This window comes from Marmota flaviventris, chromosome 3 (assembly GCF_047511675.1).
Source record: "Marmota flaviventris isolate mMarFla1 chromosome 3, mMarFla1.hap1, whole genome shotgun sequence".
Classification (NCBI taxonomy): domain Eukaryota; kingdom Metazoa; phylum Chordata; class Mammalia; order Rodentia; family Sciuridae; genus Marmota; species Marmota flaviventris.
Window position 1 is genome coordinate 90,735,519 of NC_092500.1, and position 13,166 is coordinate 90,748,684.

The 13,166-nt window shown below is 35.5% G+C and overlaps 1 protein-coding gene and 1 pseudogene across 7 annotated transcripts in view; both read right to left on the bottom strand.

The window, feature by feature from the left end:
- Window positions 1-353: 353 nt before the first annotated feature.
- Window positions 354-13,166, bottom strand: part of Plekha5 (pleckstrin homology domain containing A5) — a 234,955-nt gene continuing 222,142 nt past the window's right edge. For 2 of the 7 annotated variants that reach the window (XM_071610109.1, XM_071610106.1), the window contains 6 exons: window positions 10,313-10,522; window positions 8,688-8,828; window positions 7,945-8,069; window positions 5,837-5,982; window positions 4,263-4,365; window positions 357-875 (listed from right to left, as the gene is read on the bottom strand). In XM_071610109.1, coding sequence (XP_071466210.1) covers window positions 4,271-4,365; window positions 5,837-5,982; window positions 7,945-8,069; window positions 8,688-8,828; window positions 10,313-10,522 — 717 coding nt within the window. In that variant the 3' untranslated portion in view covers window positions 357-875; window positions 4,263-4,270. Of the gene's footprint in view, window positions 876-4,262; window positions 4,366-5,836; window positions 5,983-7,944; window positions 8,070-8,687; window positions 8,829-10,312; window positions 10,523-13,166 lie in introns of all 7 variants that reach the window. The other 5 variants (XM_071610110.1, XM_071610107.1, XM_071610108.1 and 2 more) reach the window with 3 other exon arrangements.
- Window positions 6,808-7,329, bottom strand: LOC114108323 (small ribosomal subunit protein uS8-like; annotated as a pseudogene).

Genomic DNA, 13,166 nt, shown 5'->3' on the forward strand with positions numbered 1-13,166 from the left:
GAAATGAGATATGAACATTTGCATTTAAACAATAGGAAGTAGCCTTTAATACATTACAAGTGCTCATTGCATAATATATACACAATGAACATAATTACATTTGTACACAAACTAAGTACTGGATTTGGAAACCTGCTTATTGCTATACACATCTATTCCAATGAAGTATAAGTCCAGTACTTCAAAATACCTACACTTTTAATTTTTTTTTTTTTAAGAAAAGGTAAGCGATAACATTTGTGTTTAAGCTGACAAGAGTGTGGCAGTAACTGCTGACATTGCAATCTGACTGAGAAAGAATTATAGCAGAAAACAGGACATACTTCACTTAGCAATAATAAAATGGCATATTTTAAAAATATATATATATATATATATATATATATATATATATATATATATGTAAAATTTTTACAAATCAAGTGTGAAACAAAGCACTGCAGTATCCAAAATCAGAAAGAAAGGAAAAAGAAAGAAAAGCAACTCTCACTTGAAATAATAAGTAACTTTATGTACTGAAAAGCAAAAAGAAATATAAATTCACTTAGACTTAAGAAACATCAAAATCTGAGAATCAGCAACTAAGTAAGCTCTTTCTATAGACTGCACATTAAAAAGCACCTTTACTTATGTGCTCTGAAATCATAGCAGCAAGCTGGTGTCAGAATGATAACCTTGAGATTATGGAGTGTACATATGGGCCATTAAAGCTGTTTTGGAATAACATTTTCCAGAAGTGGTAAAATGATGCTCTGTGGTTGAAAGCATCAAAAACTATGAATTTCATAGATTTAAAATATACTGTACAATATCTTCTTACATTGCCAAAGGTCCACGTCTTTAGCTGTGACTGGTTTCAACAGAAGTCAGTATAGCTGAAAAATAAGAAAGGGGAAATTACTTTGACACCTGCAAAGCTGATGAATGACCATGTCCCAAAGTACCTCACAAGGATATAACAATAGAACTGACAAGCATGGCCATGAAAATTCTAAAACATAATACAGTTAAAGGCCATTTTTCTTTATTTCCATAAGCCTAATTCACAGTGAAAAAACATAATGCAATTAAAGCAAGTCAAAATAAAAAAATGTATCCACATTTGTTGCTGAATCCAAAGATCGACAAAATAAACAAAGGTTTGCATAACTTTCATAAAATATGTAATAATATATTGAGCCATCTATATAGCAACATCATTTGTAAAGCTTTCTGAGTCTTGCCAAAATGACTAGTTCAGAAAGATGACTTATGTACAATGGGAGAACATAAAGTACTATATGAGTTTTTGTACCACTAGTTGTTTGTGGTAGCTGCATGACAAAGACACCAGAAGGTATCTGGCAACAGTTGTGCCTCATTCTAGTATGTAATGCCATAGGCTCTTGGGATAAAAATTAAACAAAATAAAATGCAGTAACAACTCCAGGAACTTGGAAATGTACTGGAGTTTTAACTCTGAACATTCTTTATTATCAAAAAGGTCTGTATAAAATGAAATGTAACCTGTTCATAAAATCAAAAAATAATATGAATGGCTCTTAATGCACATTTCTTTACTAAGATACATAGATACCACCTACTAACTCTTTATGTTGAAGAAATTAAGTGAACATCATGTTAATTTTTCCTTTGTTGGATTTTATTCTGCCACCAGTTGCTTTAATTCTAAAGTTAAAAATTTGTAAATAAGAAAACAAATAACCCAATCAACAAATGGGCCAAGGATCTGAACAGACACTTCTCTGAGAAGGATATATAATCAATCAACAAATACACACACAAAAAAATGTGTGTGTATTTGTTGATTGATTATATATGGCAATATGTAAATCAATGGATGTGTAACTGATGTGATTCTGCAATCTGTATATGGGGTAAAAATGGGAGCTCATAACCCACTTGAATCAAATTGTGAAATATGATATATCAAGAACTATGTAATGTTTTGAACAGCCAACAATAAAAAAAAAAAAAAAAAAAAAAATGCTCACCATCTCTAGCAATTAGAGAAATGCAAATCAAAACCACCCTAAGATACCATCTCACTCCAGTTCACCATCTCTAGCAATTAGAGAAATGCAAATCAAAACCACCCTAAGATACCATCTCACTCCAGTAAGAAAGGCAGCCATTATGAAGTCAAACAACAACAAATGCTGGAGGAGGATGTGGGGAAAAGGGTACACTTGTACATTGCTGGTGGGACTGCAAATTGGTGCGGCCAATTTGGAAAGTAGTATGGAGATTCCTTGGAAAGCTGGGAATGGAACCACCATTTGACCCAGCTATTCCCCTTCTCGGACTATTCCCAAAAGACCTAAAAAGAGCATACTACAGGGATACAGCTACATCGATGTTCATAGCAGCACAATTCACAATAGCTAGACTGTGGAACCAACCTAGATGCCCTTCAATAGCTGAATGGATAAAAAAAATGTGGCATTTATACACAATGGAATATTACTCTGCACTAAAAAATAACAAAATTAGAGCAGATTATGCTAAGTGAAGTTAGCCATTCCATAAAAAACAAATGCTGAATGTCTTCTTTGATATAAGGAGGGTGACTCAAAACAGAGCAGGGAGGAAGAGCATAAGAAGAAGATTACCATTAAGCAGGGACGAGAGGTGGGAGGGAATGGGAGAAAGAAGGGGAATTGCACGGAAGATGGAAGGAGACCCTCATTGTTATACAAAATTACATATAAGAGGATGTGAGGGGAAAGGGGAAAAAAAAGAGAGAGAGAAATGAATTACAGTAGATGGGGTAGAGAGAAATGATGGGAGGGGAGGGGAGGGGGAATAGGAAAGGCAGCAGAATACAACAGACACTAGTATGGCAGTATGTATAAACGTGGCTGTATAACCAATGTGATCCTGCAATCTGTACACGTGGGAAAAATAAGAATTCATACCCCATTTGAATCAAATGTATGATATATGATATGTTAAGATCATTGTAATGTTTTGAGCAACCAATAAAAAAAAAAAATCGTGAGGGAATGAGGCAAGACATAGGCCATCTGTAATTTCAGCAAGCACTTGAAACCTGCACAGCCAGACAACAAACAAAAGGCTCTTCTAGGCTCCAGGTAAACACAATAAAAATTTTAAACATGATAAGACAACATAAATTTTTCTGGTTGAAAAAAAGGACAGGGCTGTGGCTCAGTGGTAGAGCGCTTGCCTAGCATGAGTGAGGCACTGGGTTCAATCCCCCACACCACATAAAAATAAAGCAAAGGTATCGTGTCCATCTACAACTAAACAAATATTTAAAGAAAAGAAGAAAAAAAAGGAGAAAGATTAAAGCTGCTTTAATTAAAATAATAAATGGAAGTAGATTCCAGAAAATAAGCACTTAGGCAAGTAAGTAAATGTAATAATTTATTTTGAGAATCTAAAATTCAAAGAAGATGTTGGTAATAATGCTCAGAATGTCTGTTTTTGCTGCTTATAACTGGTTAACAGAAATTGGTGGTAATTTTAAAGCACCAAAAATTACTAGACATGGTATATACTGTGAGAAAAAAGACAAGGCTAAGATGCTCACTCTGTATCTCACAGTTTTACCGAAGAAAAAAATGTCTATTTGTATGTGTATAATTTTGTATAATTATACATATAATAACTGTCTATAAAGATAAAAAAAATTAGGAACATTTTTTAAGAAAGGTTTCCTCCTTCTCCCTGTCCCCATCTGTGTCTTTTTCAGTTGCTACCTTGATTTAAATTAATTCATTATTTAGAAATAATTTCTAATAGATCTCAACTAGATTTAATAGCTCTTAAAATTCTATCAAGTTGGCTGAATCATAAACAATTTTTGTCCTTAAAATAATTAACAAATTCCAATTAGATAGATATGCCACATTAATTAAAAAACATTACATGATCGACATGTAATTCCTTAACAGCATTCTCAGATGTGACTATGCAAAGGAATGTTCCATAGGAGCACAGCTGCATGATACTGTGAAGCTTGTTTTGGCACAGACCATTCTCTCCAAATTTTGCTGCTTTTATGGATGATAAAATAAGAGAGAAAATGCTGTCACAAAGCAAATCATTAGAAGGGGGCAATGTTCAAAATCCGAGTTACTGGCCATGGTTTAAACACATGGCCTCTTTATCTGCTAATTATCCCTAATGCAGAGTCCAGAATTAATCCCAAATATTTTTACTAAACAACAGATGAATAAAATTCAAGTAAAACACTCTTTAACAGTAAACCACTAATATGAAGGGAAATGACATACTTCTGAGACTACACACACATGAAATGTGATCCTTCTGTGAGCTGCGGCTGAGTGGATGGAACTGGCGATGCTGAGGACTCAGGAGACGGGGACAGACTTTTCACTAAAACACACCAAGAAAACATATGAGAAAATAAGTATCTTTAAAATACATTTGGAGAAGTAAATCTTGATGCTGTGATCCCACAACAATCAGAACATTTACTGGGGAGGAAGTAATAACTGTTTGTGGGTTCTGTTATGATTTTCTAATAAGGCAACTGGAATATTCAGTATAAAATGTCTCCTGCAGCCTAGTTTAAAATTCATTCTTTTTCTTGTGAGGTTAGATTTCAGGTGTCTGTCCATGGTTCTGTTGAGTCTTTTCTAGTTCATGCAGCTAGATACTACAGAGACTTAAAAAGTTATAGGTTTAATTCTCTGAATCAGGCCTGGTACCCAATAACCAAGTGGTCAGTAACAATTACAAAAGTACAACTCTTGTGCATGTTGTCTTTTAAGTGGTAAAGGTAAAGGAGACAGTGGTTAATATTTGTTACAAGGGAACAGGACTGATGACATACATATGCATGTTCTATGTATATAAAAGAAAAAATGCTCTGCCCAGAATTTTATACTTTTCCTAGAAAGAATAGTCCTGAATTACATTATTCTTATCTTTCCACAAAAGGGTAGAAGTTACGGAGAGGAGGATTATAAAGAATGATTTTCTTTGTTATGAAGTAAAGATAGAAAGTTAAAAATATTCATTAGTGCTATGATCCTACCCTTCACTCTCACCCTCTAGAAACCATAACGAAGGAAAAGAAAGAAAAAAATATTTACGAAGAGTCTAAAAAATATAATGGCAGCGTCAAGATGTGGCTTACTGGTAAACAGCTCAGTGCTTGCCTATCATGCTCAAGGCACTTGGGTTTAAACCCCACCACTGCACCCCATCTCCACTAAGAGAGGGTGGGGGAGGGAATGAGAGCACATAGTATAGAAAAAATAATTTATTTTGTAATATGATATGAATGATTTTTTTCTACTATCAGAAAAAAATCCAGATGTGGATTATGGTTGGGGCTAGAGTAAACACATCCATTCTACTGCTTTAAATGTATAATTGTCCACATTTCCCAAAGTGTCAAGTTTGTGAACTCTCAGAGACTAGTCCTTAGAATAGGTAAATTTTAAGTACTGAGGGATCTTCTCATTAGAAAAAGTTTACCATATATTATGATTAAAAACTAAAATCAAATCAGTGAGCCAATTCTTAAGCCAGAGCAGACTCAGTGGCAGGGGTTACCTTTCTTCCTTTGTCCAAATACACCCTTCATGAATATGTAAGTGGGAAGGAAAAGGTTCATTAATCTGCAGTCACTGTTCTTGAGTGGCTCCCTTGTTACAATATCCATATGGAAAAATAAATTTAGAAGTTCAGCAAAACAAGTTTAGAAGTTCATACACTTTGAATCAGACCTGTCATACAATATCCAAGTGGCCAGTGACAATTAAAAAAATTAGAACTCCTATGCACTTTGCTTTCTAAGTGATATAGGTAAGAAAATCATAAAACATGTAGTATCTACCTGCCATTGTTTCATTTTCTCTAGAAAGCTCCGGAGTTGGTTCATATGAAATAACAGTTTCTTCCTGCTCATGAATATTGTTCTTTGTATCTTCTTCAGTATGGGCTTCTGGCTTATGATTTGTGATCTGTGTCTCATCTTGAGAGCTAATGAAAACAGATTGTTATTTTATAATTTACTTAGAATACAATTAATTTTTTTCTTCCAGTTTCTTATTGAGAAAATTCTAACTACTCAGACTCGATGCCACCACTTAGATATATTTAACAAATGTTAACATTTGTAACTGATCTCATTTTTTTTTCTCTTTCTAGGAAACTCCAAACATAAAAAGATTAGAGCAAATAATAAAATGAAATTTGCTACTTCAAGTTTAATAATTACCTATACTTTGCTAATCTTGTTTCATTTAAATCCCCCAATCTCCAAACTTGTTTTTTCCCTCTGGGGATTGAATCCAGAGGGATTTACCACTGGGCCACATCCCTAGCCCTTTTTTATTTTGAGACAGGGTCTTGCTATGTTGTGAGACTGGTCTCAAACTTGCAATTCTCCTGCTTTAGCATGCATCACTATGCCTGACTTGGCACAGATACTTTTCTTAGCAGACACGGCCAAACACTTTTCAAATTCAATCTTGCTAGGCATTGAAGAAATAAAGGTATAGCTACTGCCAGGTGCACTGGCATACACCTGTAACCCCAGTGACTCTGGAGGCTAATGCAGAGGACTGCAAGTTCAAGGCCAACCTTAGCAACTTAGCAAGACCCTCTCTCCAAAAAATATAAAGGGGCAAGTTAAGGAATGTTGCCAAAAAATAAAAGAAAATCACCATTGTCTTTGGGACTCTCAGACAACCTAGTCTTCTGATTAGTGTCTATCATTTCACAGGCAGTGTTGAGGTACTTAACTTTGCTATAGCTTAAGCTGTCATTTGACATTATTTTATTATTATTATTTTAGAAGGAGAGTCCACTGAGGCATTTTATTATATGTATGTTTTACATCCCTAGAAAAAGAATCCCAGGATTTTTCCTCCTGTGTGTTTTTGTCTTGCTTCTTCATGGTCCATGATGCCAGCAGAGGTTGTCAATACAATGAAACCAAACTGACGGGATGGGAGCAGATTATTCTGCCATTTTTTTAGGTCTTTGAGCTGCACATCAAATCTGGGGCATATCACTCCACACTTGTTTAACCTGCCTGTGAGGTTGACAACAATTTTCCCAGCTCTGTGATCATCAATGATTTCAAATTCGCCAATGTAACCATGCTTCATCATCACAGTTAGAAACCGGACAATGACTTTGGAGCACGGCCTAATAAGGACCTGGCATTTTGCCTCTCTTTTTGGCATTGTTGATACTCTTGAGAGCATCAGCCAGGACGTTCATGCGCACTATTATGGTGGCACGAAAAGATGGTGGAAAGAGTATTATTATTATTGTTACTAATTTTGCAGTGCTGGGGATCAAACCCAGGGTTTCACACATGCTAGGCAAGTGGCTCTATCACTGAGTCACAAACCCAGTGCTGGCATCCTTATCTTATTTTTATTTTTTTAACATTTATTTATTTATTTTTATGTGGGGCTGAGGATCGAACCCAGGGCCTTGCAAATGCGGGGCGAGCGTTCTACTGCTGAGCCATAACCCCAGCCCCAACATCCTTATTTTTTGTGGTACTGGGGATTGAACCCAGGGGTGTGCTACCACTGACCTATATCTCTAGCCCTTTGAATTTTTTATTTTGAGACCAGTTCTTCCTAAGTTGCCCAGGCTGGCACGAAACTTGTGACCCTTCTCCCTTAGCCTCCCTTATAGATCTGTGCTACCAAGCCTGACTGGCATTATTTTTTAAAGGTATTGTTTAGTGACTATTTCCCTGCATGCTAAGCATAGCGTTGAGCGCTATAAATGTATTTTCCTATTGGTGTTTTACAAGTGAAGGGCCTGCAGCTTGAGAAGATTATGTAAGTTGCTCAAAATCCTATAGCTCCTAAGCAGCTAAGGTGGGACTAGAATTCAATATTTTCAACTCTTTAGTGTATCATTTGTAAGCAGGTATACAGTTTTATAAATAATTTCTTTGTTTTTCTAAATTATTACCTGTATGTAATATCCTCAGATATTTTTTCTTTGTTCCTCTCTTTATCCATTGCTTCCTCAGAATTTATTCCATTTGGCTCAGGTGTGAAAAGTATTTCATAAAAAACATTTTCAGTTCTTTTAAACTACAGAATAAGAAGAAAATTTTTCTTTTCAAAGCATTCTTACATTTGACTTTAAAAAATTTAAAATGATTCCAAAATGCTTATTAAAAAAATTATCCCCCCAAATTGTACCCTATATTGAATATTTACTGACAACAAATTGAAATTTAACTCTATTAAAAAATTAACATTCTACACACTGCTAAGACTGAGCTGCTGGGATACAATATTCTTTGATTGGATTAGTAGCAATTTATTCTAGTACTATGGATTCTTTTTTTTGGTGTTACTGGGATTAAACCCAGGGTGTCATACCACTAAGCTGTATCTCCAGCCGTTTTCATTTTTATTTTAAAACAGGGTCTACCTAAATTTTCCAGGCTGGCCTCAAACTTTTGATCCTCCTACTTCAGTCTCAGGACTAGCTAGGATTACAGATGCATGAACCCATGCCCAGTAATTTATATTTAAAATTTTCAATATATTTTTATGGGTCTATATATCAATTAAAGAAAACCTATAATTTCATTTAGATATATGGTTTCTATAACTAAAAGGAATACTTTATTTAATCATACCACTTGATCTAATCTTAAAAAATCTATCCCTTTGGAATATAAATCCTAAAATCATCTCTACCTCTTTGCTGATATCCATATTTTGAGGATCATCTTCTTTCAGTTGAACACTTTCTGTTGCAGGAGTTTCATGGTTGGTCTTTATATCATTTTGTCTATGAACAGCATCCAATTCCTTAACATTATCATCCTTCCTTCGAATCTGCCCAAAAGATATAGCACTGTTAAATTCATACTGCGCTTGCATGCATTTTATTGTGTGTTAGTTTTCAAACAGACTAACCAGAACAACAAAAATAAAAACAAAGCTGGACTCTATTCACAGGGAAGTTTTCTATGAAAATCAACAAAGGAAACATACATTTTTTTTTCTCCACTTCTATTTTCTTTTTCATCCCTAGCACTGGGGATTGAACCCAGAGGTGCTTTAGTCAATTACATCTGTAGCCTTTAAAAATTTTTTAAATTTGAGGTAGGGTCTAATTAAGTTGCCCAGGCTGGCCTGGTAATGCAGTCCTCCTACCTTAGCCTCTGGAGTAGCTGGGATTACAGGCATCATCACACCCAGCCTATCTCTTAAACCACCTACTTTGTAATTTGTAAAATGTGTTATTATTCAACTGTCAGTTTGTTTGTTTTCCATTAGCAAGGCCTGTTTTTGATTACATAGAAAGTGGATGTCTATTAGGTCAGGGAAGCACTTTCTGCTGATGTATCTAGTTTATGCCACTGTATAGGAACTCTACCCATAGGTGACCACTGTCTACTAATAGAGATAGGCCAGATAGAAGCTACTGAAAAGACCACTAGACTGCCATTTCCATTCATATTTATGAAGAGGGGAAATTTGAAACAAAGAAAATGGAATGGTGACATTTTATAAGGTTAAAACTGACATGTGAAAATCAGCTGACTTAGATTGTCTATTTAGAAGTCCTTTCCTGCTGTAGTTTATTTATTTTTTGGGTACTGGGAATTGAACCCAGGGGCACTTTACCACTGAGCTACATCCCCAGTCCCTTTTTTGAGACAGGGTCTTGCCAGCTGCCCAAGTTGGCTTGACTTTGAACTTGCAATCCTGCTGCCTCAGCCTCCCAAGTCACTGGAATTACAGATGTGTACCACTGTACCCAGCTTCCTGCTACAATTTAGTTCATAATAAATTAGGACACAGAGAAATATGTGTAGTATATGGTTAAGGTTATATCAGTAGATTACAGTTAAAAAGAGAAAATCCAAACAGATACCTGGGTATCCAAGGAATATTTTGGCTCTGGTCTCTTTCAGCCCAGTGTTATTTTCATTTTAATAAGTTGTCTCATCTTACTACTATAAGAATTATAAAATACAAAATAACTATTTAAGCTGGGTGTAGTGGTATGCACCTATAATCCTAGTGATTTGGGAGGCTGAGGCAGGAGGATCAAGACACAATATAGCCTCAGCAATTTAGCAAGGTCCTAAGCAACTTAGCAAGACTACCATCTCAAAATTAAAAATAAAAAGAGCTGTGGATATAGCATAGTGGTAAAGCACCCCTGGGTTCAATCCTCAGTACCCCCTGAAAACAAAAACAACCCCCCAAAACTATACTGTAGATCTTCAGAAACTCATTAATCACGTAACATTAAAATACAAGTGATTTTTAGATTTATACGCAAGAATAACCAAAAGCAGCTGATGTACCTGAGTAACCCTGAATGGATTATCCCTTAAATTAGAAGGACTTTGTAGGGGTGACTGGTCTAAAGCACCAATAACATTTAATCCTTTCTTCTTTTCCCTTAGGCATGCTTGCTGATGTCTTCTTATTCTTTCCATTTGTTCTTCCACAGTCATCCTAGGTCGAGTACTTTCTGCCAAACAGAGCTGTTCCACTGCACTTCTTGGTCTTTCCTTGAAATTAAAAATAAACACATGAACATAGAGTAACTTCTGCAAAGGATGATGAACAATATTGTACAGTGTACTTATCTTGTTTTCATAATCAAAAGTGGAAGCTGGAGCTGGGCGCAGAGGCACATGCCTGTAATCCTAGCAATTTGGGAGGTAAGGCAAGAGGATTACAAATTTGAGGCCAGTATCAGCAACTTAGTGAGACCCTGTCTCAACATAAAATTAAAAACAGAACTGGGGATGTAGCTCAATGGTACAGTGCCCAGGGGTTCAATCCCAGTACTGAGGAAAAAAAAAAAAAAATGGAGAGGTTTTGAATGTCAGTAGAGTAACACCAGAATACAGATTAAGTTATTTTATCCCTAACAGATAATTGGTGATGCATGATCAATAATGGAAAGGAAGAGAAAAAGGAAGATATAAGGTGGGGGTGAGAGGGGAAGCATGAACGTATGTATGTGTGCATGGAGAATGTATTTTCTTGGCTGAAAAAAATCAAAATGTAAGAGGGTATGGCTCCTCTGGAGTAAGCTTACCGCAGGACCATAGCTGGGTCATATGGTGGTTCTACTCTTATTTTTTTTGTACCAGAGATTGAATCCACGGCTGCTTAACCACTGAGCAACCTCCTCAGCCCTTTTCTTTAAATTTTGTTCTGTTTTGTTTTGTTTTGGAGGCGTACCGGGGATTGAACTCAGGGGTACTTGATCACTGAGATTCACATCCCCAGCTGTACTTTGTATTTTATTTAGAGACAGGGTCTCACTGAGTTGCTTAGCACCTCGCCTTTGCCAAGGCTGACTTTGAATTCATGATCTTCCTGCTTCAGCCTCCTGAGCCTCTGGGATTCCAGGCATGCTTCACCATGCCTGCTGAAATTTTTAAATTTAACTTTTTAAAATTTTGAGTTATAGGATCTCATTAAGTTGCCCAGGGTGGTCTCATAACTTCTTGGTGGATTTTCTTTTTTTTTTTGTATTGGGGATTGAGCCCAGGGGATACTTTACCACTGAGCTACACAATTCAAGTCTTTTTTATTTTTGACAGGGTCTTGCTATGTTGGTCATGATCTTGCTAAAATGTTGAGGCTGGCCTCAAACTTGTGATCCTCCTGCCTCAGTATCCCAGTAGCTGGGATCACAGAAATATACCGCCAGGCCCAGCCTGGCCTCTTAACTTGAAATCCTCTTACTCAGCTTCTTGGAGTGCTGGGACTTTAGATAAATAAAGGGTTTTAAAAAGCTAAAAAAAACAAAACAACAAAACAAAACAAAAAACTAAAAGGAGGCCAGATGCAGTGATGCATTCCTATAATCCCAGAAACTTAGGAAGTTTGATGCAGATAAAACACAGGTTTAAAGCCAGCCTCAGCAATTTTGGGAGACCCTATCTCAAAAAAAAAAAAAAAAAAAAAAAAAGACTGGAGATATAGCATGTAGTTCAGTGGTAAACCACTCTGGATTCAATTCCCAGTGCTACAAAACAAAACAAAACAAAACAAACACCTAAAAGGTAAACAAAAAGTCTTAATGTGTAGAAGAGAATAGATGATTGCAAAGTTAACCATTTTAGCAGTATTTTCCTATAATTTTCATTTTTTTTTTTTGGTACTAGGGATTGAACCCAGGGGTGCTTGACCACTGGATTAGGTCTGTCCTAATAATAAGATATCTTGATTAGGTCTGTCCTCTGAGTGCTAATTCTCTAAATTAACCATCAAGTCACATTCCTAGCCCTTTTTTTATTTTGGTACAGAATTTTGTTAAGTTTCTAAGGCTGGCCTTGAACTTGTGATCCTCTATCTCAGCATCCTGAGCTGCTGGGATTATAGGTTTGTACTACCACGTCCAGCTCCTATCATTTTTAGTAGCAGCTAATTTATGTTTGTCCCAAATATTTTCCATGCATATGCAAAAATGTTGTCACACTGTAACATCCTTCTCCAAGTTAAGTTCTGTACACAACTACTTTATTCTTTCTAAAGAATAAAGAGTCATATTTTAAAAATTATTATTGTGGTTGATCATTTTTCATGTTTATATATTATTGTTATATTATTTTCCATTACAAACAAACAAATGTAGACCAACAAATTTATAAGGGCTGGGTATGTAGTTCAATGGTATAGCACTTGCCTACCATGTACAATGTTCTGGGTTTGATCCCCAGCACCACAAATAAACAATAAATGCAATTTATAGATGTGTCTCAAATATTATGGAACTTTTCTGTTAAATGCATTGAAAGCATTTTCTTTTGGCACTAGTATCACTTATAAAGGCGTTTCCTATGTCAAGGTTATATACCCATAATCTCCCATATTTTTTTTCCTCCAGTATTTGGGTTAAATATGTCTTTCTTCTAGTATTTAAGATAATTATAAAACAACATCTACTATAATCTTTCTGTTTGCTTTCAATATGCTTTGTATATTTCTTTTTCTCTTGATTTGCTATTTTACCATTACGATTAAAACAAACAAAAAAACCTCCAACCCTTCCAATTTATAAAAATTGCCCCTCCCTCTCTTAATTAATACTACTGTAGAACCATGACCACTAATGTTCATACTGATATATAGCTATGATTTTTATTCTATAATCATTATTTTTATAGGTCTTTATATTTTTGTACTAATTGAAAC